We start from the raw sequence: 25,166 nt of genomic DNA, 5'->3' as shown, positions 1-25,166 counted from the left end.
AAAACACAGATGATACATTCATGCAACCAGCGGAGGAAAGACCCTGAACTGTCAATGCCACCTGGAAGACACTGACGCAGGCAATTCAGTAAGTGTACCCTGGGATGCACAAATGGAGGGTCGAAAAGGTACATGAGCTTGTTTGACTACATGGACATACAAATTTGTGGCTGTATAGCCCAGTCCCATAAGCAGCCTGGGAAGGAGGTTTTGTGGGGAGATGAGGTAAAGTCGTCTTGTTCCCTTGGCAAGCTAAAATGATTCCTTTCAGGAATAATCTTCCAAATCAGCTGCTTATTACACATATTACAGATCGATATTGGGCCAGGAATGTAGTAGAAGTAAAACTTGCATGAGAAGGGTCATAAGCAAGGAGCAGCCTTGGACAGCTAAGAGGCATCATTCTCTTCCAGCAGCTATGTTTCCTCCAGGACTGGCCAACTAGACCCATCCCATCCTGACTGGGGGTCAGGCTCCAGACTGAATGCCCCTGATCTTAGCGTTCCTTCCCATGCCACCCCACAGGAACCTCACATTTGGTAAGTCCAAATCTGAGGCCTCGTCATCATCACCCCCGCCCCCCTCCCCAAACCTGCACCTTTCCCTGTGTTCCCTGTATCAGTTCCCTGGCAGTAGCAACCCACCCCCACCTGTCACTCAAGGCTGAATATTCCTCAGCTCCTCCCACATCTCCCCCAAACCCTTGTGCTCATTCAACTCGCTGGATTTGCTAATCTCTTTCACATGCTTTTCGCTCAATTCTGCTTGTCCCCACTGCGACCTCCTATTTCCAGGACAATTTATAGCCCCGAAAACGTCCAGCCTTCAGTCCCTCTCACCCCCATCATCTTTTCCGAAGTCTCTGCGGCACTCACCTACCAGAGATACTTTTCTACAATGTGAATACAATCACACCCTTCCACTTCAGCTGTTCCCCCACTACCCTAGATGTGAAAAGGACTTCCGAGCGTCTGCTTTCCCACCCCCACCCCAAGTATTAGCCAGGGGCTTGCTTGTTGCTCTCAGGCCCTTTGCACAAATTTCTTCACCCTATTTTCTTTTAAATGTTTATTTATTTGGCGGGGGGGGGGGGGGGGGGGGGCGGGCACAGAGAGGGAAAGTGAGAATTCCAAGCTGGCTCCCTGCTATCAGCGCAGAGCCCAAATGGGGGTCTTGATCTCAGGAACTGTGAACCATGACCTGAGCAGAAACCAAGACTCGGACACGTAACTGACTGAGCCAGCCAGGCACCCTGGCTTCTTCAAACTAAGACTCGATCCTCCTCTCCATTGCTCTTAGTTTTACTGTTTTTTGTCTTGTTTTTAGTGTTTATTTTTGAGAGAGACTGACAGAACGTGAGTGGGGAAGGATGGAGAGAGAGAGAGGGAGACACAATCTGAAACAGGTTCCAGTCTTTGAGCTGTCAGCACAGAGCCAGACTCCGGGACTCCAACTCGGGAATGGCTAGATCATGACCTAGGACATGAAGCTTAACCAACTGAGCCACCCAGGCGCCCCACTACTGTTGGTTATTTATTTAACAAATATTTACTGAACATCTGCTTTGCCAGGCTATGCCCTAAACGCTCAGGTTTTGGAATGGGAAGAACAAAAAGCCTCCTGGCCACGTGGCATTTACATATTAGGGATTACAGGCACCTCCCCAGCACAAGGAATGGGAGACCTTCATCTGCCCTCCGCCTTCGGAGGGCTCCCCACATTTGACTTGTGGGGGCCATCCCTTGATTTGGCCCCTATCTCACTGACTCTTTCCCTAACAGTCCACGAGAACAGCTTGACGGGTCTACAGCCGGAGACAGCACCCTCCGTCTACGTACAGGCCACACTGCGCATGCTCTCTGCGGTCCTGAGCGCGAGTTTGCAAGCTACGCCTACCCGAGGCTGGGAGTGGGAACTTCCGAGCACCCCACACCCCTTCTGCCTTAATGGTACACCCCACGCGCGTGCGCCCGGGCAGCGGAAATAAGCCTTAGGGGGCGGGGCCTGTTGTGTCTCGTGACGGAAGTGTGGCGGCGTCCCGCCGCGCGGGCTTTTTGGAAGTTCGCAGCAGCGGTGGAGCTGAGGTAACAGTGCCGAGGGGGCTCGCTGCCCGGGCCGTGGGACCCTGCGCCGGGGTAGGGGAGCGGGTGCGCGAGGGCGGGAGGGCTGCCGTTCCGAGCTGGCGTTCTGGTGTTTTCTCTGGGGTGTTTCCCGCCGCGTCTTTCGGTTTCCGCGGCTCCCTCCTCCCGGCCGTGCTACCCTCTCCGCGCTCGTCTTCGATTCTTCGCTCTCCGTCAGGGTTCAGCTCCTGCGCCCGAGAAACGTAACCCCATTCCGCCTCTAGCTTAGTCACGGTCGGCATCGCCAGCCGCCTCGCTCCGGGGTTTCTGTTTGTGGTTACCTGGTGCTCTCGGGGAAGCCCCGGCGCAAAACCCGGCGCGTCTCCTTCCCGGGGCCGCTAAGCTCGGCGCCTCTGGGCGAGGGGTGTGCCGGGCGCACCGGCGCTGCGCAGCCGCCTGCTAGGTGCTCATCTCTGGTGGTCGGCCGAATTTAGCAAAATGCACCTGCTGGGATAGGTTGATTTCAGCATATTCCGCTTCTGGCTGCGCGTTTCTCTCGGTCAGTATGCCCTTCGTGCATTTTCTCTGCCCACCCCGGGCTCTAACCGGGGTAAGGGGGTCGGAGCAGGCGATCTGGGGGTCGAGCTGGGCAGACCTAGGCTTTATTTCTGCCTCTTCCACTGCTGGCCTTTTAACCTTGGGGCGATTACTTTATGCCTCCAAATTCTAAAAGACGTTCATCTAAATTGGGGCTGATAACACCTACTCGACAGGGTTGGTATGAGGGTCAAATTAGCGGGTCTTGGGACTCGTAGGGAGTTCAGTGATTTATTCAGCAAATAATTTATCGGGAGCCTGTTATTATAAGGCAGGTACCGGTGTTGAAATACTGGAGGTTCACTGGTAAACAAAGCCAGACATGGCCCCCTGGCCTCCTGGAGTTAATAGTCAAGGGGGAGATACAGTCCTTAAGCTAGCATTAGAAATACGACTTTGTTTACTTTTTTAAATTTACATTTTTTTTAAATATTTTTATTTATTTTTGAGACAGCATGAGCAGGGGAGGGGCAGAGAGAGAGGGAGACACAGAATTTGAAACAGGCTCCAGGCTCTGAGCTGTCAGCACAGAGCCCGACATGGGGCTTGAACTCACGGACTGTGAGATCATGACCTGAGCTGAAGTCAGACGCTTAAGCGACTGAGCCACCCAGGCGCCCCTAGAAATACGACTTTAAAGGTGTGGTGATGGGGACGTAGTAGGATTCTCGCACAAAGAGTCATGACCCCGAGGCTTTTCTTTCCAGGAAGCGACTTTATTTCTGTTGGCACCGTGCAGTTGGGTTCCAACCTGAAGAACTGAGCCCCGAACTTCCCGTGGTGTAGTTTTTTTTTTTTTTTTTTCTTAAATACGTTTTCTATTTCTTTGTCTCCCGTACATGGTAACACACACAAACATGTCGTCTGATTAAGTAGTCTCAGTACATAAGATCAGGAGGGATGTGGTCACGTAGGCGCATAGCCAGGTTACCTTGAAGTTTTTTGTTTTTTCTTTTCTCTCGTCTTTTTTTCCTCTCCTTAGGGAAGGGACCCTAAGGAGAGAAGAGAAATTGCTGTTGCCTTCAAAGGATGTAGTAGGGGAGTGTTTAACCTAGACGGAGCTTCTGGGGAAGTGTCGATTGAGCTGAGCTCTGAAGGGTTTGTAGGAATTAAAAGATTAGAGGGCAGGGGATGAAAGGAGGGGTATGTATGTGAGTTCCAGACAGAAAAACATCTATAAGGGCCTGTGGCAGGAGAACTTGGGATTTGAAGGACTGAAGGCAATTCAGTGTGGCTAGAGTGTATAGGGATTAAGGGTAGAGTTAGGGGTGGGCCAGACCCTGCAGGACTTTTTTTTTTATCCTGACTTCAGGATATGGGACTGATAGGAGAGAAGATGGCTGAAGAGTTTTAAGGTGAGGATGGAGATGGAGTTTCAGCGGCATTAACAAAAAGATTAATTGCTGTGTGGGGGACAAGGTAGGAAGCTTTTGTCGTAGTTCAGGTGAGAGGTGGTGGTGACTTTGGAGTGATGTGGGAGTAGTGGATCTCAGAAGTAGACAGATTTGAGAGCTGATTAGGGGTTCACAGTGACAGGACTTGGTAGTGGATGTGGAGGAGGACGGTGGAACTGTCATGCCCCTGTGTGTCCCTTTTTATTTATTTACTGTTTTAATTTTTTTTTTTTTTATCGTTTATTTATTTTTGAGACAGGGAGAGACAGAGCATGGACGGGGGAGGGGCAGAGAGAGAGGGAGACACAAGATCCGAAGCAGGCTCCAGGCTCTGAGGCCATCAGCCCAGAGCCCGACGCGGGGCTCGAACCCGCAGACCGCGAGATCGTGACCTGAGTGAAGTCGGACGCTGAACTGACGGAGCCACCCAGGCGCCCCTCTTGTTTATTATTTTTGAGAGAGAGTGCGCATGCGCACACGTGGAGAGGGAGAGAGAGAGAGAGACAGACAGACACAGAATCTGAAGCAGGCTCCAGACTCTGAGCTGTCTGCACAGAGCCTGACGCAGGGTTGAATCCTTGAACTAACTGTGAGATCATGACCTGGGCCGAAGTCAGGATGCTTAACTGACTGAGCCACCCAGGCACCCCCTCTCTCTCCCTACTTTAATCTACATGCTTGATACCAGATTGTTCCCTCAAAACCTTTTTCAGTCTTAAACTGGCAGAATCTGAATCAGGCAGATTCTCTTTTGCTCCAGAAGTTTTGATTGCTATCTATTATTTACAGAATAAAAGCTAAATCCCTTAAACCTGGCATTTAAGATCTTGTACAGTTTATTCCCAGTCTGTCTTTCTAGCCATCCTATTCACTGTTCCTCTACTTCAACTCTGTACCTCAGGCAGTTTACTCATTTTCCCCAAATAAGTTTTTCAAATTCTCATAGAAAGGCCTTTCTTCATGTCATTCTCCTTCCCAGTAGTGTATAGAGTATACCATCTGGTTATCTTGACTACCTAATTTAATCTCTTGAGTTCCAGTTCAAGCTTTCCTCTGCTGGGATGCCTTCTTGACGTTTGAGCACACATTTATTTCGTTAGTCTTGTTAACTTCTTTTTTTTTTTTTTTTTCAATTTTTTTAAAATGTTTTTATTTTTGACAGAGAGAGAGAGAGGGAGACACAGAATTCAAAGCAGGCTCCGGGCTCCGAGCTGTCAGCATAGAGCTCGATGCGGGGCTCAAACTCACGGACTGTGAGACCATGACCTGAGCCAAAGTTGGACGCTCAACCGACTGAGCCACCCAGGCACCCCAGTCTTGTTAAACTTCTTACTAGTTTTCATACCATTTCATTGGCACTTTGCCTTTATAGTGTTTTTGATTTATTCATTTGTGAAATATTATTATATGCTTGTAATAATATTCTCGTGTGTATATTTATAATTTATCACACTATTAAGTGCTAGCTTTGTTCTAGGCAGTGTGCTGGGTAGATGCTAAAAAAATTAAAATGGGCAAAAATTCTGAAACCACTTGATTAGAATACAAGTTTCTAATACAGAAATTCCAGGGAATTTTCCAAATTATTTTGGTTTGGATGAAAATCACCTACTCATACTGGTTAGTAGCCCTTAACCTATGGAGTACCTGCTGTGTACACTCCTGATAATATATAAAGTACTCCGTTAACAGGGAGGGAAGGAAAACAGTCAAGCTTGTTTCCTTGTGGAAGTTTCATCCAGCTCTGATACTTTTCCCTTACAGTTCCCTGATAGAGCAACAATGGACCAGAAAATATTATCTCTAGCAGGAGAAAAAACAGCAGACAAACTGCAGGAATGGCTTCAGGCTGTGAAAGAAGATGATGTAAGTATTAAGCATGTTCTGCTATAAGGCAAATGTCAAGCATGATGACAAATTCAAAGAACATGTTAGAAAAATTACTCTGCCACTTTACCTCCTACTCATCTTAGGAAACAAGGATTTTTTGATAAATGTTAAGAAATGGGGAGAGGAATAAAATAGACAATCGAAGGGCTTTGTATACAACTATATAGCATTTAAGTATTTATGCAATTATATATAAATATATACACACACATACAATACATATGTACATACATACAAATTAGGGTACTTTTAAGGTTCTTAGAACAATCCTAACGAAGGTAATATCCTGATTATAGTTTTTGATGTGACATTTTGCCTACTGATGCTTCTTTATTAATATTTTCCCCTAAAAAAGATAAATTCATAAGCAGTACAATATTTTGAAATTCTTTTATTTTTATTTTTATTTTCTAACATTTATTCATTTTTGAGAGTGAGAGAGACAGAGTATGAGCGAGGGAGGGGCAGAGAGAGAAGGGAGACACAGAATCCAAAGCAGGCTCCAGGTTCCGAGCTGTCAGCACAGGGCCCGACGCAGGGCTTGAATTCACGGATTGCGAGATCATGACCTGAGCTGAAGTCGGATGTTTAACCGACTGAGCCACCCAGGCGCTCCAAATATTTTGAGATTCTTATGTGAATCTTCTTACTCTCCTGATACACTTCTCCTTTTTGCATAATATGTGTTCTTAGCTTATTCATATTCATGTATGGAAAGGAATCCCTCCTTAACATTAACCTTAAGTATTAAGTATATATGTCTAAACGAGTTGAGACTTTGTGTATTATGTTTTTAAAGGAATTTTTGCATGCCTGTGTTGTGGTACATTGTAATTTCTGTTAAAATGTGACACTAATTGGGAATTGAGGTAGGGGTGGGCTCTGTTTTGTTTTGTTTTTTTTAATTAACAAAAGCAGGACTGCTTTTGTAGCAGCTTTTTGAGACAACCCATTGCATGAGTTGCAGCTTGAGTTATTCTGTAGGCATTAAGATTTGGTTAAAACCAACTTTTAATTAGTTTACTGATTTAGAACTTATGTTTTATATGCTTTTGAACTCGGAAGAGGCCTTAACATTAACCATAATAAGCAAACATAAGAACTAGAACAAAATTCATGATATAAATAGATGCTGTGAATTACTTCTCTGATTCTTGCTTATCCCTAGAAAAGATCTCTATCTTTTGTCTTTTGTAAAGATGAAATGAGTTAATGCATGTAAACCATCTAATAGACACTGAATAATTTTTTTTTTAATGTTTATTTTTGAGAGAGAGGGAGAGACACAGCGTGTGAGCGGGGCAGGGGCAGAGAGAGGGAGACACAGAATCCGAAATAGGCTTCAGGCTCCGAGCTGTCAGCACAGAGCCCGATGGAGGGCTCGAACTCATGAACCACGAGATCATAACCTGAGCCGAAGTCGGACGCTCAACCGACTGAGGCACCCCGCACTGAATAATTGTTAGCAAAATTCCTTCACTGACACGGACACAGTCTTCTGAACATTTCTGTTTTGTTAACATTTGCCTTAAAAGTTTAATACCTCAAACTGGACAAAATTTCTCTTATTTTCCCATTAATGCAGAATCAACTTTTTGGCCATAATATCATACTGTTGTCTCATTGGTTTTATAAGCAACTAAAATCCCAACTCATTTTTGCGGATGTTGGTATTAGGCTAATTTTCTTCATCTCTGAATTTTTGTAGTTAGTTTTTAGAACCCACATATAAAATTATATACTTATATCTTAATTATCTTTTTTTTTTTTTTTAACGTTTTTTTATTTATTTATTTTTGAGACAGAGAGAGACAGAGCATGAACAGGGGAGGGGCAGAGAGAGAGGGAGACACAGAATCAGAAGCAGGCTCCAGGCTCCGAGCCATCAGCCCAGAGCCCGACGCGGGGCTCGAACTCACGGACCGTGAGATCGTGACCCGAGCTGAAGTCGGCCGCTTAACCGACTGAACCACCCAGGCGCCCCCTTAATTATCTTTTAAAATTAATTGCATTTTGCTCTATCAAGATCTTTTTGTATCTTGATTCTGTTGACCAGTGTAGTAGTCATCTTTTTATATCCTCTACAAATTTGTTAAGTATTCCAGCAATATATACATTCAGTTTATTTAATGCCCATAGAAGATATGCTTAGAGTAAAAAATTATAAAACACATAAAGAAGTTCATGACAAGAGGGGCACCTGGATGGCTCAGTTGGTTAAGTGTCTGACTCTCAGTTTTGGCTCAGGTCACGATCTCATGATTTTGTGAGTTTGAGTCCTTCATCAGGCTCTGTGCTGACAGCGTGGTGCCTGCTTGGGATTTTCTCTCTATTCCTCTCTCTCTGCCCCTCCACTGCTCATGCTATCTTTGTCTCTCTCAAAAAAAAAAAAAAAAAAAGTCCATGACAAGAAAGACTGACATATCCAGCAATTGGAAAATTCACATTGAAGGATTTAGAGAATAGAGGGGAATCTAAAAGGTACTCTAGAGTACACAAATATTTGGGGTGCCTAGGTGGCATTCAACTCTTGATTTTAGCTCAGGTCATGATCCCCCAGGGTCATGGGATTGAGCCCCATGTCATGGGCTCACACTCAGTGCAGAACCTGTTTAAGATTTCTCTCTCTCCTTGCCCCCCCTCCACTCACACATTCTCTCTAAAATAAAAAATATATATATTTCATGTAAATATTTAATGTGATTTTTAATATACTCAAATATGTAAATGAAGAAATAGAATTCATAAAATAAGAAGGGATAGATTTGGAAAACAGAAAACTTCTAGAAATGGAAACCTTGACAGTTAGCAGTGGACTAAACACTGCTGAAGAGGAAATTAATGAAGTGGATTACAGACCTGGGGATACCTCAACAAAGCAAAGATTTTAAAGAGATGGAAAATATGAATAGTATTTAAAATATTTGGAGAATACTTTAATAAAAGAATATATCTTTGGGGCCAGCTGACTTAGTTGGTGGAGCTTGTGACTTGATCTCAGGGTTGTGAGTTTAAGCTCCACATATGGTGTAGAGATTGCTTAAAAAAAAAAAAATTTTTTTCTTTTTTTTTTTTTTTTAAGCGAGAGGGTGCAGGTGAGTGGGGGCAAAGAGAGAATGAATCCCACAAGGGGCAGAGAGAAAGAAGTGGGGCTTACCTCCGGCTTATGTTTTACTTGAAGCGGGGCTTGAGCTCACCTGATGTGGAACTCAAACTCATGAACTGTGAGATAATCACCTCAGCCAAAGTCAGATGCTTAATGACTGAGCCACCCAGGCACCCAAAAAATAAAATATTATTACAATTTTTTTTTAAGTTTATTATTTTGAGAGCATGTGAGCAGGGCAGGGACAGAGACAAAAGGGAGGGAGAGAATCCCAAGCAGGCTCTGCACAGCCTGACACAGGTTCTGAACTGCGAGATCATGACCTGAGCTGAAATCAAATCAAGAGTCAGACGTTTAACTGACTGAGGCACGTAGGCCTCCCTACCCCTGTCCAAAACCAAAATCTTAAAAAAAAAAAAAAAAAAAAAAAAAAAAATATATATATATATATATATATATATATATATATATCTTTTTAAACATGTAGATTTGTGTCATGTACTAAAGCACAAAGAAAACATTGATAGGTCTCATAAGGTAGAAGAAATATATAACCACCCTCTTTGGTCACAATTCAGTAAAACTAGAAATCAGAAATGAAATAAATACAAACGGATTTTCTACTGGGAAATAAAATACCTTTTAAACAATTTTTGGGTAAAAAGGGATATGACAACAGAAATTATAGGATTTCTAAAAAAATAGTGAAAATACTACATATCAGAATCCATGGAATACTTTTAAAAATCACCTAAGTCAATTAAAAGGAAATAAATGAATTAAATTATCAAAAAGCAGTAAACAAGAGCACAAAGAAAGTACTAAAATAAAAATGGAAACTAATCAAGTAGATCAAATTATTTATACATCAAAATCCTGATTCCTTGAAAAATTAGACAAAACCATTGACTAATCAAGAAAGCAATGTGGTAAACCCAAATGTACAAAATAAGAAATGAGAAGGGGGAAATAACTATTAATAAAGAGAGAATGTCAAAAAATAGTAAGAGACTACTTCATACATATCTCTGCAAATAAATTTGAAAATCTAGAGGAAATGGATAATTAAGAATATACAGTTTAATAAAATTGACCCAATTTGAGATGGAAAGCTTAACTGGAACCAGTTTCCATAGAAGGAAGAGTTAATCAAACAGTTAAGTCACACAAAAATACCAGGCCCAGATAATTTCACAGGGGACTTCTACCAAACATAGAAATCAGAAGTTAGAGATAGTCTCAGTGCTACATAATTTGTTTGATAGCGTATATAATACATAAGGATCTGTACATACATAAGGAAAACTTGTAGATGCTTTTATAAAGTGTAACACTGAACCCTAAATTTGATAAAGATAGCATATTTTCACTTACAAATATTGATGCAAAAACCTTAAATGCTAGAGGACAGAGTCTAATACCAGATTAAAAAAAAATACACGATGACCAAATGGAGTTTATACCAAGAATACAAGGTTGGTTCAGTAATAGAAAGTATATTACCACAAAGACCATGTGATTATCTTCAGAAATTAGAGACAGCCTTTGACAAAATCCAGCACTCATTCCTAGTAAAAACTCTTGAGAAAATAGGAGTGGGTGGCTTTTTCCTTAATAAGATAAAATACATGTATAGATCCGAAAGTCAGCATCCTGTTTTTCTTTATCTTTTTTCTTTTTAAGTTTTTGTTTAAATTTCAGTTAGTTAACATACAGTGCAATATTGGTTTCTGGAGAATTCAAGTTAGCATCTTAATGGGAAACCCTGGAGGCATTTATGCTAAGATCAGGCACCAGGCTGTATGCCTACTCTCTCCATCACTATTTAACATTGTTCTGGCCTGTTAGCCAATGCAATTAGTCTAGAGAAAACAATGAAGCATAAAAATAGAAAAAATATGTAAAACTATGTGTCTTTGTAGATACCATAATAGTACACCTGGAAAATCCTGAAGAATCCATGATCAAACCATCTACAACAAGAGCTACGTAGCAGAATATAAAATTGTGTAAAAATCAGTAGCGTTTTTTTTAAGTTTATTTATTTTGAGAGAGAAAGTGCAAGTAGAGGAGGGGCAGAGAGAGAGAATCCCAAGCAGGCTCTGCACTGTCATGTGGAGCTCAGTGCAGAGCTCAAATCCATGAACCCTGAGATCATGACCTGAACCAAAGTCGGACACATATAATCATCCAGGCATCTCTCAATAGCGTTTCATACACATAAAAACAAAGCTCATCTAGAAAAATAAGAATTGCTAGGAAAACACTGAAATGGAAGATATCTGAGGAAGGACTAGCCCTACTGGACAGTGAACATACCAAAAACCCTCTGTAATGAAGAATGTGGTATTGGTGCATGAGAGGAAAACAGATAATGGAATAACAAAGTCTCAAAATAGACCCAGCACATAAAATCTAGTCTATTATAAGGTGGTATCCCAAATAGTTGGGGCAAAGATCCTATTTAATAAATAGTGTTGGGGCAACTAGTTAGCCATTTAGGAAAAATAGATAAAATTAGAGGTATTCTACATACACTGTTCAAGAATAAGCTCCACAATCAGAGGTCTAAATGTAAAAACCAAACCTAAATATTAGAAGAAAACGTGGGTGAATTCCTCTTTTGAACTGTAGTGCAGAGAAAGCTTTTCTAGGATTCAAAATCTGGATACCTTAAAAGGTTGATAAATTTATCTACATATCTATAAAATTTACATGACCAAAAATACCATACACAAAACACAAATGACAAATTGGGAGAAGATATTTGCAGTTTTCACAGATAAAGGGTTAATATTCCTAATTCATAAATAACTTACAATAATTGAAGGAGAAAAGTAAAAAAATCCTATTAAAAAGAGCAAAAGGAGTATAGAGGATAATCACAATGACATAAAAATGACCATAACATAAGAAAGGATGCTCGACCTCACTCATAAGAGAAAATTCAAGTAAAACCATTACTACCTGTCAGTAGGAAAAATTGAACAGCTTGTCTGTACACTCTTGCCGAGACCAGGGAAGCAGTCACTCATACGTTGCTGGTAGGAATGCAAACACAGTGAGACCGTGATTAGAATCTGGTTAGAGGGATAGATAACAAATAAACCCTGAACTTTTTTTTTAAGATTTTATTTTTTAGCAATCTCTTTACCCAATGTGGGGGCTTGAACTCACAATCCCGAGATCAAGGTTCACATGCTATAGCAACTGAGCCAGCCAGCCAGGTGCTCCCCCGCCACCCTAAAGATTTTATTTTTAAGTAATCTCTACATCTAACACGGGGCTCACATTCACAACTCTGAGATCAAAAGTCACACGTTCCATTGAGCCAGCAGGGCTCCCCAATCGTGAAATTTTAAAATTGGATTACTTATTGTAGTGACACAGGCAAAGCAATTCTGAAATGATTTTAGATAGATTACAGAGTTCAGCAAATGAGTAAATGTGTCGATGTTGGCATTTTTACTGTTAGAAAGGACGTACAAATCTAGGATATAGGAAGGCAAGAAAGAACGCTGTGGGGATAGATTAGAAATGGAAGTATTGATACGAATTTATGGTTCTCACGTATATGTGTGTATATGCATATCTGCATGCACATATATATTTGTATGTATTTGCATATACACGTGTATTTTTTTTTCTTTAGCTCTGTTCACTAGAAGAACTAAGAAGCAGTTAAGATGCCACGGTAGTAACAAGTACACCCATGACCTAGATCTTTGTTCTCTTAATAATCAATAATCATTCCCCACTGAAAGGAACCAGGGCTTTTCAGAGAAAGGGCGAATTTCAAGGGTGGGCATGATGGATACAAGATGAGCCGGGAACATCTTATAAACCAGAAAGTAAAGCACTGCCCAGAAAAAATGATGAGGGCATGTCACAAAGACGTAGGCACCAGCTTAAAGGGGTTTCCATCACCCAAATCTGGGACCATTAGAACATCAAAATAATTAAGTTCAATTACGAATTATAAACTATTGAAAAATAAATTTGTGAGTCCATACTGATAATAAAAAAATAAATGGAGAGAAGGAAGGTCTTGCCTCTGTGCTAGAGTTAGAAAATCACCATTTTGCAGCTATCATGATGAAGATTGGATCAGGCAAGAAACATCAGTGGGTGCTAAATCCAGGGAGATTTTTTTTTTTTTTTTTTAGTTTTTATTTTAAGCTACTTTTGGACTTACAGAAAAGTTGTAAAAATAATACAGAGAATTTCTGGGTATCTTCCTCAGCATCTTACATAACCTTAGTCACAATTTTAAGAATTAAGAAATTAACATTGGTGCAATACCATTAGCAAACCTGTTTCTCCCCTGATGTTGTTTCTCGCCCCCCAGAATCCTGCTCATCATACAACATGCGCGTTATTTTTCCCTGACTTTCTGCAGTTTGCAACAGTTCCTCGGTCTGTCCTTGTTTCTCATGATCTTGGTAACCCTGAAGAGTATTTTGCTGAATGTTCCTCAGTTGGTTCCTGTCTGATTCATCCCTGATAAAAGGAGCCCAGAAATGGTGTTGTACCTTTTTCAGTGTATTGTATCCCTGGGCTCCTGATGTCTGTGTCATTCTGGTGATACTGACTTTGATAACCTGGTAATGGTGGTGGTTGTTGGGCTTTTCCATTATACAAGGGGAAAATTAGATGAGCAAGATAGGTGCATGGTCAAAGTGTCTGTCTACAAACTGCTCACTGGTTGCAACAGGAGGGAGGAAAGTAATTACAAAGTGGGAAAATTAAGCAACGCCCTTGACTGAATGACCAGAATTAATATTACCAGTGAGGGATAGATGGGCATCACATGCCTCCAGGTGTGATACTATGGGAAGGATGCTGTGTCACCTGTGTTGAGACTGGGAATGCATAGACTCTGTAATCGTGAGAAAATATCAGACATTGCAAAGTGAGGACTATTCTATGAAAAAAAAAAGTTTGTTTTTGGACTGTGCCATTAATTTGGTGGTTCCAGCCTCCCAATTAAAAGAACAACTTTCAGGGGCGCCTGGGTGGCTTGGTCGGTTAAGCGTCCGACTTCGGCTCAGGTCATGATCTCACGGTCCGTGAGTTCGAGCCCCGCGTCAGGCTCTGTGCTGACAGCTCGGAGCCTGGAGCCTGTTTCAGATTCTGTGTCTCCCTCTCTCTCTGCCCCTCCCCTGTTCATGCTCTGTCTCTGTCTCAAAAATAAATAAACGTTAAAAAAAAAAAAAAATTAAAAATAAAATAAAATAAAAGAACAACTATCATGTTTTCTGAAAAAACAAGGACATGTAATCTTAGTTGACTTTTGTGTTTTAAAATGCAGTAAAAAGAATAAAGTCAAAAAGGAAGATGAAAGATCTAAATGGAGGAAGGAGGCGAGCTGAGGACAGAGGGAGTAGAAAACTGTATTTGAGTACCTGTTGTACATTGGGCTCTGTGCAGAGTCCTCTACCTGTCATCTAATTTATTCCTCCTAACAGTCCTTGGAGGTGGGGAGATGGACCCACATAACAGTGAAATAATTTGGCTGAGGTTATGAAGCTAGTAAGTGTCATGACCAGGATTCATCTTCTGATTCTGGATCCAGTTTTTTTTTTCTCCCATGCCACACTGCCTTCTAATGAAACATTGGTTTCAAGATGAGTTGGGGTTTCTTAGCCTTACTGCTTTTCGCGTTTTGGACTGTGTAACTCTTTGCTGAGTGGTGCTGTCCTTTGTCTTGTAGGGTGTTTATCAGCATCCGTGGTCTTAATCCTTTAGATGATTATAGCACCCTTCCAGTTATGACAACTAAAAATGTCGCCAGGCATTGCCCGGTGTACTATGGGTTTGGAGGGAGGGAGAAAATCAGACAAAAGGGTTGACAAATTCCCCTTTGAGAGTTATGTTAAGGGATGAGCATTCTGTTGAGAGGTTCCAGGCAGAGCAGTCAGGTACTCCTTATGTATTTAAGAAGGGAGAAATGGACTTGAGTCCGAAAGGTCAGGCACATGTAGTTGTGGAAGAGAACAAATTCACTGTTATATTAGTCTGCTTCTGTGACACTCCTTTCTATGGTTATTGTTAGCCTCACTTTCTCAGTCTTTGTTGGCTGCTGCTTCTCCTCTTAATCCTTGAATGTTGGTGTTTCTCCTCTCTTTACATCTCTCCCTGAATGATCTCTTACATTTCCATTGAGTTCTTTCTTCACTGAGCTCCATTTTGGCATATCCAGTTGTCCACTTGGCATTTCCACTTGGATATCTTAAGAGTAGTAGTTCTGAATCCCACATCAGATTTGCTAAATCAGAAACTGTAGCCCAGCGATTTGTTTTAACAAACCCTCTGGGTGATTCAAATGCTCACTGACTCCCAGATTTTCAGCGTGTCAACGGCTAGTGCCACATTTACACATTTAGTTGCTTTGGCCAGAAGCTTTGCTTTCTTTTCCTTCATCATCACCCCCTTTTCACTTCTAAACTGAGGAAGTCTGTCTTAGTCCATTCAGGCTGCTATAACAAAATACAGCAGGCTTATATGTGAGGAATGTTTGTTTCTCCTAGTTCTGGAGGCTGGAAGTCTGAGATGAGAATGCCAGTAGAAGGCCCTCTTCTGGGTTGCAGACTTCACGTTGTATCCTCACATGGTGGAAGGGCTAGGGAATCCCGTGGGATCTCTTCTAAGAGGACTAATCCCATTCACGAGAATTCTACCTTCATCACCTAATTACCTCCCAAAGGTCCCATTCCAAATACTGTCACATCAGGCATGTGGATTTTATGGGGACATGAACATTCAGACCACAGCATATCCTTTTGATTTGACCTCTCAAATGTATCTTCTGTCTGCTTTTCTTCATCTCCTTTACTAGTTTGCCAGGCCTGCCATTTACAAAGTACTACAAATTGAGTAGCCTAAACAACAAAAATTTATTTTTACAGTTTTGGAGACTCGAAGTCCAAGATCAAGGTGCTAGTGATGTTGGTTTCTTTGAGGCTGTGAGAATCTCACCTAGCTTCTGTCAATTTGCTGATAATCTGTGTCATTTTTTAGCTTGTATCACCCTGATCTCTGCTTCCATTTTCATGTGGCACACTCACTTTTTATGTGTCTTTGTGTCCAAGATTCCCCTTCTTAGGAGGATGTTTGTTGTATTAACGCCAGTCTTAATGACTGCAACTAATTACACTTATAACAATCCTAGTTTCAAATAAAGTCACATTCTGAGGTCCTACGGTTTGGAACTCCAACATGAATTTGAGGAGGGACACTGTTCAACTGGTAACATCTTCCCTGCTGTTTGGTCTAGGCCACTATCCTCTCTCACTTGAACTCTAGAACAGTCTTCTAACCTATCATTTCACTCATAAACCCCCCACCATTCTCTACATAAGGAGCAAGACTGATTTAAAAAAAAAAAAAGTACCGTGTCACTCTTTTCTCTTTAGTAACTTCTATTGTACTTAGACAATTGTAGAATGAATATATGAACAAATTTCAGTCTTGACAGCTGTGCATCATGTTAAGATCTACTCTGCTCTATCTTAATAAATGTTATTCGTGATACCCAAAGTCTCTGAAGGATATGAACTTGACAGATAAATGTGTTTCATATTGGGAATTTAGGTCACTGGGTACAGAAATTGTTGCCAGAGGTTTGTAGCTTTTCTGTCTTTGATTACAGTTGGCTAATCTCCTTCAGAATCAGGCAGTGAAAGGAAAAGCTGCTGGAGCGCTCCTGCGAGCTATCTTCAAAGGTAATAAAAAACTAATGCTCTTCTACCTCCGAGTACATTGGTAGATTTGTTTACTTGTGGCCCATATTGATGCTTTTCTTACTGTTTAAAGCACCACTGAGACTTTGGGAATTTTACAAAATCAACTAAAGCTGCAGTCTCTCAGGGGGCCTGGGTGGCTCAGTTGGTTAAGCGTCTGACTTTTGATCTTGGCTCAAGTCATGATCCCACAGTCAGTGGGATCAAGCCCCATGCTGGGCTCTGTGCTGACAGCAAGGAGCCTGCCTGGGATTCTCTCTCTGCCCCTGCCCCACTTGTGAAAATGGACATCCTTATATTGTTCCTGATCTCAGGACGAAATCTTTCAATTTTTTTTATCATTGAGTGTGAAGTTAGTTGTGGGTTTTCCATAGATGCCCTTTATTAGGTTAAGGAAGTACCCATCTTTTCCTAGTTTGTTGAGTGTTCTCATGAAAGGGTATTGGATTTTTCAGATGCTTTTTGTCTACTGAGATGATATATGCGATTTTTATTCTATGCTGTTCTATTTATATGGTATATTACATTGATTATTATACATTGAGCCAATCTTGTATTCTTGGTAAATCCTGCTTGGTTATAGCGTATGATCCTTTTTATATGTTGCTGGATTCAGTTTGCTGAATGTTGAGCATGTTTGTGTTTGTAGTCACAGGGATATTGATCTGGTTTTTTTTTTTTAATTTTTTTAATGTTTGTTTATTTTTTAATGTTTATTTATTTTAATGTTTATTTATTTATTTTTTTTTTTTTTTTGAGAGGCAGCACACGAGCTGGGGAAGGGGTAGAGAGAGAGGCACAGAATCTGAAGCAGGCTCCAGGCTTCAAGCCATCAGCGCAGAGCTGGATGTGGGGGCCTGAACCTACTAGCCGTGACATCATGACCTGAGCAGAAGTCCGAAGCCAACCAACAGAGCCATCCAGGCACCCTGATCTGTTGGGTTTTTTTTTTGGTTTTTTTTTTGTTTTTTTTTAACTTTTTTTATTTTTTTTTATTTATTTTTTTTTTAAATTTTTTTTTTTTTTTTCAACGTTTTTTTATTTATTTTTGGGACAGAGAGAGACAGAGCATGAACGGGGGAGGGGCAGAGAGAGAGGGAGACACAGAATCGGAAACAGGCTCCAGGCTCCGAGCCATCAGCCCAGAGCCTGACGCGGGGCTCGAACTCACGGACCGCGAGATCGTGACCCGGCTGAAGTCAGACGCTTAACCGACTGCGCCACCCAGGCGCCCCTTTTTTAACTTTTTTTAATGTTTATTTACTTTTGACTCTGAGATCATGCCCTGAGCTGAAGTCGGTTGCTCAACCGAGTGAGCCACCCAGGTGCCCCCAATCTGTTTTTTTTAATGATGTCTGTGGTTTTGGAATCCTGGCTTTATAGAAAGAGTTGGGAAATGTTCCCTCGTCTTCTGCTTTTTGGAAGAATTTCCAAAATATTGGAGTTAATTCTTTAAACATTTGGTGAATTCACCAGTGAAGCCATCCAGTTCTGGGCTTTTCTTTGTTGGAAGTGTTTTGGCTGCTAATTCAATCTCATTATAGGTCTGTTGAGATTTTCTATATTTCATTGAATTAATTTTGCTGGTTTGTGTCTGTCTAGCAATTTATCCATTTCATCTAAGTTCTCTAATTTTATAGTATTTCCTTATAATCCTTTTTGTTTCTGTAAGATCGGTAGTAGCACTCCTCTTTCATTGCTGATTTAATAACTTGAACCTTCTCCTTTTTTCCTTGGTCACTCAAGATTTTTCCATTTTTTTTTTTTTCTTTTCAAAGAAAAAGATAATGGTTTCCTTGATTTTTCTGTATTCCTCTATTCCTCTATACCTTATTTCATTTAGGTCTGATTTTACTCTTATATTCTTTTCACTTGCTTTAGGTTTAGTTTGCTCTTTTTGTAGTTTCTAATGGTAGAAGATTAGGTTATTGATTTGAGATCTTTTTTGTTGTTCTTTTTTTAATAAAGGCATTTACAACTATAGATTTTCCTCTAAGCACTGTTTTATCTGCTTTCCATAACTTTTGGAATGCTGTGTTTTTGTTTTCTTTCATCTCAAGGTACTTTCTAACTTCTTGTGTTTATTCATTTGACACATTGGTATTTATGACTGTGTTAATTTTCATATATGTGTGAATTTCTTAGATTTCCTTCTGTTAATTGATTTCTAGTTTCATTCCACTGTCATCACAGATCATAAATGGTATGATTACAGTCCTTTTAAATTACTCAGAATTTTTTTTATGGCCTGATATGTTGTTTATCCTGGAGAATGTTCTACGTGCACTTGAGAAAATTGTGTCTTTTGTTGTTGGACGTAGCGTTCTATAGATGTCAGATTTAGTGTGTTTATGTCTATTTCCTTGATTATCTTCTAATTGTTCTATCCATTATTGAAAGTAGGGTATTGAAGTTTTCATTTGTTGAATTATCCATTTCTCCCTTCAGTTGTTTTGGTTTTTCCATTGTATATTTTGGGAGTTCTTTTGTTAGATGCTTATATATTTATAATTGTATGTATCTTGATGATGGATTGACCCTTTCATCATTATAAAATTTCCTTTGTCTCCAGTAATAGTCTTTCCCTTAAAGTGTGTTTTTTTTAAGTTTATTTATTTATTTTGAGAGACAGTGCAAGTCGGGGAGAGGGAGAGAGAGAATCAGTCCATCAGTGAATCTGTCAGCAGAGCTGGACCGGGGCTCGATCTCACAAATCGTGAGATCATGACCTGACCCAAAATCAAGAGTTGGACAACTCATTAACCAACTGAGCCACCCAGGTGCCCCTTTAAGTCTTTTTTTCTTTAAGTTTTTTTTTTTTGTTTTGAGAGACAGAGTGAGTGTGCTTATGCGTGGGAGAGGCAGAGAGAGAGAGGGAAAGAGAGTGAGTCCCAAGCAGGCTCTGTGCCATCAGCACAGTACTAGATGTAGGGCTTAATCCCCGAGGTTCTTGAGATCACGACCTGAGCCAAAATCAAGAGTTGGACGCTTAACCGACTGAGCCACCTAGGCGCCCCAAGTGTTTTTTTACTAATATTTGTATGGCCAATCTAAGTTTCTGGTTACTGTTTGCATGGTGTATATATTTTTTGAGATATTTTTGAGGTATTTATTTTGAGAGTGAGAGAGTGTGAGTGGGGGAGGGGCAGAGAGAGAGAGGGAAAGAGAATCAGTCCGTCAGAGAATCTGTCAGTGCAGAGCCGGACACAGGGCTTGATCTCACAAACTGTGACATCATGACTGGAGCTGAAATCAAGATCAGATGATTCTTCAACCAAGTGAGCCAGCCAGGTGCCCCTTAAAAGTCTTTTTTTCCTAATATTTGTATAGCCAATCCAAGTTTTTGGTTACTATTTGCATGGTATATCTTTTTCCATCCATTCTTTAACTTTCAAACTATGTGTCTTTTGAGTCTAAATTGTGTTTCTGGTTGACAGTATATAAATGAATTTTTATTTTTTTTTTTTATTTTTTTTATTTTTTCAACGTTTTTTATTTATTTTTGGGACAGAGAGAGACAGAGCATGAACAGGGGAGGGGCAGAGAGAGAGGGAGACACAGAATTGGAAACAGGCTCCAGGCTCCGAGCCATCAGCCCAGAGCCTGACGCGGGGCTCGAACTCACGGACCGCGAGATCGTGACCTGGCTGAAGTCGGACGCTTAACCGACTGCGCCACCCAGGCGCCCCTATAAATGAATTTTTAAAAATTTATTCTGCCAGGGGCTCCTGAGTGGCTCAGTCGGTTGAGCTTTTGACTTCAGCTCAGGTCATGATCTCACAGTTTATACGTTCGAGTCCCGCGTTGGACTGTGTGCTAACAACTCAGAGCCTGGAGTCTGCTTAGGATTCTGTGTCTCCCTCTCTCTCAGACCCTCCCCCAGTCATTCTCTCTCTCTCTTCTTTCTCGTCTCGTCTCTGTCTCAAAATAAATAAATAAAAATTTAAAAAAAATTTATTCTGCCAATCTTTGTCTTTTGATTAGAATGTCTGATCCCTTTTCTGTAGTTACTGATAAGGTAGGGTTTACATCTGCTGTTTTGCTATTTGTTTTCTTTGTTTTAGGTCTTTTTTTAACTTTATGTGTCTTGTGTTAAATAGATAATTTCTAGTGTACCATTTTAATTCCTTTGTCTTTTTTTTTTTTTTTTTTTTTTAACATTTATTCATTTTTGAGACAGAGACAGAGCATGAACGGGGGAAGGTCAGAGAGAGAGGGAGACACAGAATCGGAAACAGGCTCCAGGCTCTGAGCTGTCAGCACAGAGCCTGACGCGGGGCTCGAACTCACAGACCGCGAGATCATGACCTGAGCCGAAGTCGGACGTCCAACCGACTGAGCCACCCAGGCGCCCCTGTCATCTTTTTTATTATGTTTTTGAGTTACATTCTTAGTGGTTGCCCTGAAGATTATAACTAATGTCTTAATTTATAACAGTCTAGTTCAGATTAATACCAGCTTAGTTTTAATAGTTTACAGCACTTTGCTTTCTATATAGCTTCTTCTTTCTCCCTCCTGTGTGTTATTACTGTCATACAAACTCATCTTTACATATTTCTGCCCATCAACAAAAATTTTTTTAAGTTTAAATTTTTTTTTTTTTTTTTTTACATTCAATTTTGAGAGGCAGGGAGGGACAGAGAGAGGGAGACACAGAATCTGAAGCAGGCTCCACGCTCTGAGTTGTCGCAGAGCCTGCCTGATGCAGAGCTCGAACCCATGAACAGTGATGAGATCATGACCTGAGCCAAAGTCAGATGCTTAACTGACCGAGCCACCCAGACACCCCTGTTTGTTTTTAGAGAGAGCACGCATGAGCAGGGGGGAGAGACGGAGAGAGAGAGAGAGGGAAACTCAGACTCCATGCTCAGCAAGCAGCCTGATATGGGGCTTGATCCCATGACCCTGGGATCATGACCTGAGCCAAAATCAAGATTCAGACATTCAACCGACTGAGCCACTCTGGCACCCCAATCAACATTCTATTTATTGCTTTCTACGAGTCTTATAAATCAGGAGAAAAAGTAATTACTACTACTTTTGTATTTTCTTATGTAGTTACCTTTACTGGTGCTATCTCGTGGATTTAAGTCACTGTCTAGTGTCCTTCATCTCAACCTAAAGGATTCCCTTTAGCATTGAGCAAGTCTTCTGGCAGCAAGTTCTCTCTTTTTTTTAATCTGGGAATTCTTAATTTCTCCTTCATTTTTGAAGGGTGGTTTTTCTGGTTGTAGAAATGTTGGACAGCCCTTTCAGCAGTTCAACTGTGTTATCCCATTTCCCTTTTTTTTTTAAATTTTTTTTTAATGTTTATCTTTTTTTTTTTTATTTTTATTTTTTAACGTTTATTTATTTTTGAGACATAGAGAGACAGAGCATGAACGGGGGAGGGGCAGAGAGAGAGGGAGACACAGAATCCGAAGCAGGCTCCGGGCTCTGAGCCATCAGCCCAGAGCCCGACGCGGGGCTCGAACTCACGGACCGTGAGATCGTGACCTGAGCCAAAGTCGGACGCTTAACCGACTGAGCCACCCAGGCGCCCCAATGTTTATCTTTTTGAGAGAGAGTGACAGAGCTCGAGTAGGGGAGGGCAGACGGAGAAGGAGAGACAGAATCCGGAGCAGGCTCCAGGGTCTGAGCTGTCAGCACAGAGCCCGACGTGGGGCTGGAATTCACAAAGCGTGAGATCATGACCTGAGCCAAAGTGGGATGCTTAACCTACTGAGCTGCCCAGGTGCCCTTATCCTTTTTCTTTCTGCCTTTCAGTGTTGCAGGGGAGGGGGGGGTGGTTGGAGGGTTGGTTTTTTGATAAGAAACCAGGTGTTAATTATATTGAATACTCTTCCAGATGACTTGCTTCTCTTTTGTTGCTTTTTCAAGATTCTCTTTGTCTTCGCTGTTTTTTTTTTTTTTAATTTTATTTTTTAATATATGAAATTTACTGTCAAATTGGTTTCCATACAACACCCAGTGCTCATCCACGCTGTTTTTTTTCTAAGTGTTCCGTTTCAGTGTCCCTAAATACATTAACTATTCTGGAATTCTAATACTATGTTGAGTAGAAGTGGCAAAAGTGGACATCCTTGTATTTTTAATGTTTTATGGAAATTCTTTCAATCTTTAGTAGTTGGGTATGATTGTTATGGGTTTTCCACAGATGGCCTTTGTTATGAGGAAGAGTCTTTGATTTCAGCTGTTTGTTATGGGATGTCTACCTGTGGTTCTCTCGGGTTTATCCTATTGGAATTTATTGAGCTGCGTAAATGTGTAAATTAGTCTTTGTTAAAATTGGGAAGTTTTGGGCTATTATTTCTTCTCTTCAGCCCTTTCTTTCTTTTGGGACTTTGATTATGTCTTGTGTTAGCACTCATGATATCCCACAGGTCTCTGAGGCTGTGTTCATGTTTCTTCTTTTTCTTTCTGTCCTTCAGACTGGATAATCTCAGTTGCCCAATTAAAAACAATTTTTTTTAACATTTATTCATATTTTGAGAGACAAAGTGTGAGTGGGAGGGGCAGAGAGAGGAGACAGAATCCTAAGAAGGCTCCAGGTTCTGAACTGACAGCACAGAGCCCAATGCGGGGCTCGAACTCACAGACTGTGAGATCATGACTTGAGCTGAAGTCAGACACTCAACTGACTGAGCTACCCAGGTGCCCCCTCAGTTGTCCTATTTTTAAGTTCTCTGATTCTTTCTTCTACCTGGTCAGATCTGCTGAGACCTTATTGTGGATTTTTCAGCTCAATTATTGTACTTTTCAATTTCAGAATTTTTATTTACTTATTTACAGTTTCCGTCTCTTTTTTGATACTTAATATTTGGCGAGACATTGTTCTTAATATTTTCCTTTAGCTCTTTAGGTATGGTTTCCTTTTCTTTGAACATATTGGAAACAGCTGATTTAAAATCCTTTTCTGGGGACATCTGGGTGGCTCAGTCGGTTAAGTGTCTGACTCTTGATTTCGGCTTGGGTCGTGATCTCACAGTTTGTGAGTTTGAGCCTCATGTTGGGATCTGTGCTGATGGTGTGGAGCCTACTTGGAATTCTCTCTCTCTCCCTTTCTCTCTCTGCCCTTCCCTTTCTTGCTCCCTCTCAAAAAAAACCTTTAAAAACATTTTTTTAAAAACTTAAAACTTTTTTTTAAGTCCAAGAGTGCTCAAGCAGGGGAGAGAGGCAGGGGGGAGAGCAGAGAGAGAGGGAGGGAGAGAGAATCCTAAGCAGACTCCACACTCAGGGAGGAGCCTGACATAGGGCTCATTCCCATGACCCTGGATTCATGACCTGAGCCAAAATCAAGAGACACTCAACTGACTGAGCCACCCAGGTGCCTGTCCTGCTGATTTAAAATCTTTGTCTAGTAATCTAATATCTAGGCTCTCTCAGGGACAGTTTTTAATTGATTCTCTTTTTTCCTGGATATGGGCCATACTCTTGGGACATTTTAAGTGATATTTTGTGGGAACTCTGGAAATGAGATACCACTCTCCTCTTCCAGATATTTTTGCTGTTCTGATATTCCTTTTGTCTTTATGGTGGCTCCTCTGAATTAATACAAAATATTAATTGTTTGTTGTGTATGGGCACTGTTGGGTATGGCCACTGAAGTCTTTTTGGTTAGCTTTGCAGTTAGCTAATGATTGGGCAAAGATTTCCTTAAATACCTGGAACCGTTGAGTTTCCCAGCCTTTGCTGAGGAGCCCTGTGATGTTGGAGGTACACCTTCAGAGCTCAGGTGTTTTATAACTCCTGTTTAGTCTTTCTACTTGTGCAGAGCCTTACAGTCAGCCAGAGGGGAGAATTTAAGGTCTTTTTGGGTCCTTTGCCATGTACACTCCCTGTGCATGTGCATAGCCCTGAGTGTATTTGCATGGCTTACTAGATTCCTTGGGATACATCAGAATGTTTCAAAGCCCCCTATGCGCATATTCTCCAGGATTTCCTTTTAAGTTTTTTGGTCAGCTTCTTGCTTGCCTAACTGTTATTGCTGCCTCAAAGCATCTAAAATAGTAATCAGTTGCAACTGATTTAGACAGATGTCCTGGGTAAAAATGGCTGTTTGCACTGAACGAGTTCAAAGGTCAAATAAAGACAAGCCTTGGGGTAGCTAGCTGGCTCAGTCAGTAGGGCATGTGACTTTTGATCTTGGGGTCATGAGTTCAAGCCCCATGTCGCGGGTAGAGTTTACTTTCAAAAAAAAAAGACAAAGCTTGGTAATGAAAATTTCTAGGGAACAGCCAGACTGGTCAAATGACAGTTCTTATCTGGGAATTGGGCTTTGGAGGTGTTTCAACCATATTCTGTCCCCTCCAGGGGCTGCTAGGCTGTTGGCTTTCGGCTTTCACCATGACTGTGGGGCTATTGGTTTTAAAGACTA

At 41.2% G+C, this 25,166-nt stretch overlaps 1 protein-coding gene across 5 annotated transcripts in view; it reads left to right on the top strand.

The window, feature by feature from the left end:
• FANCI (FA complementation group I) overlaps positions 1 to 25,166 on the top strand; it is a 105,303-nt gene that overhangs the window by 13,362 nt on the left and 66,775 nt on the right. For 2 of the 5 annotated variants that reach the window (XM_058736602.1, XM_058736600.1), the window contains exons 2-3: positions 5,816 to 5,917; positions 16,699 to 16,771. In XM_058736602.1, the coding sequence (XP_058592585.1) occupies positions 5,816 to 5,917; positions 16,699 to 16,771 (175 nt within the window). Of the gene's footprint in view, positions 1 to 1,955; positions 2,085 to 2,116; positions 2,136 to 2,467; positions 2,620 to 5,815; positions 5,918 to 16,698; positions 16,772 to 25,166 lie in introns of those variants that run through there. The other 3 variants (XM_058736603.1, XM_058736605.1, XM_058736604.1) reach the window with 3 other exon arrangements.

This window comes from Neofelis nebulosa, chromosome 7, assembly GCF_028018385.1.
Source record: "Neofelis nebulosa isolate mNeoNeb1 chromosome 7, mNeoNeb1.pri, whole genome shotgun sequence".
NCBI lineage: Eukaryota > Metazoa > Chordata > Mammalia > Carnivora > Felidae > Neofelis > Neofelis nebulosa.
Note: the sequence above shows the minus strand (reverse complement) of the source record. Positions and strands in the feature narration are given on the sequence as shown.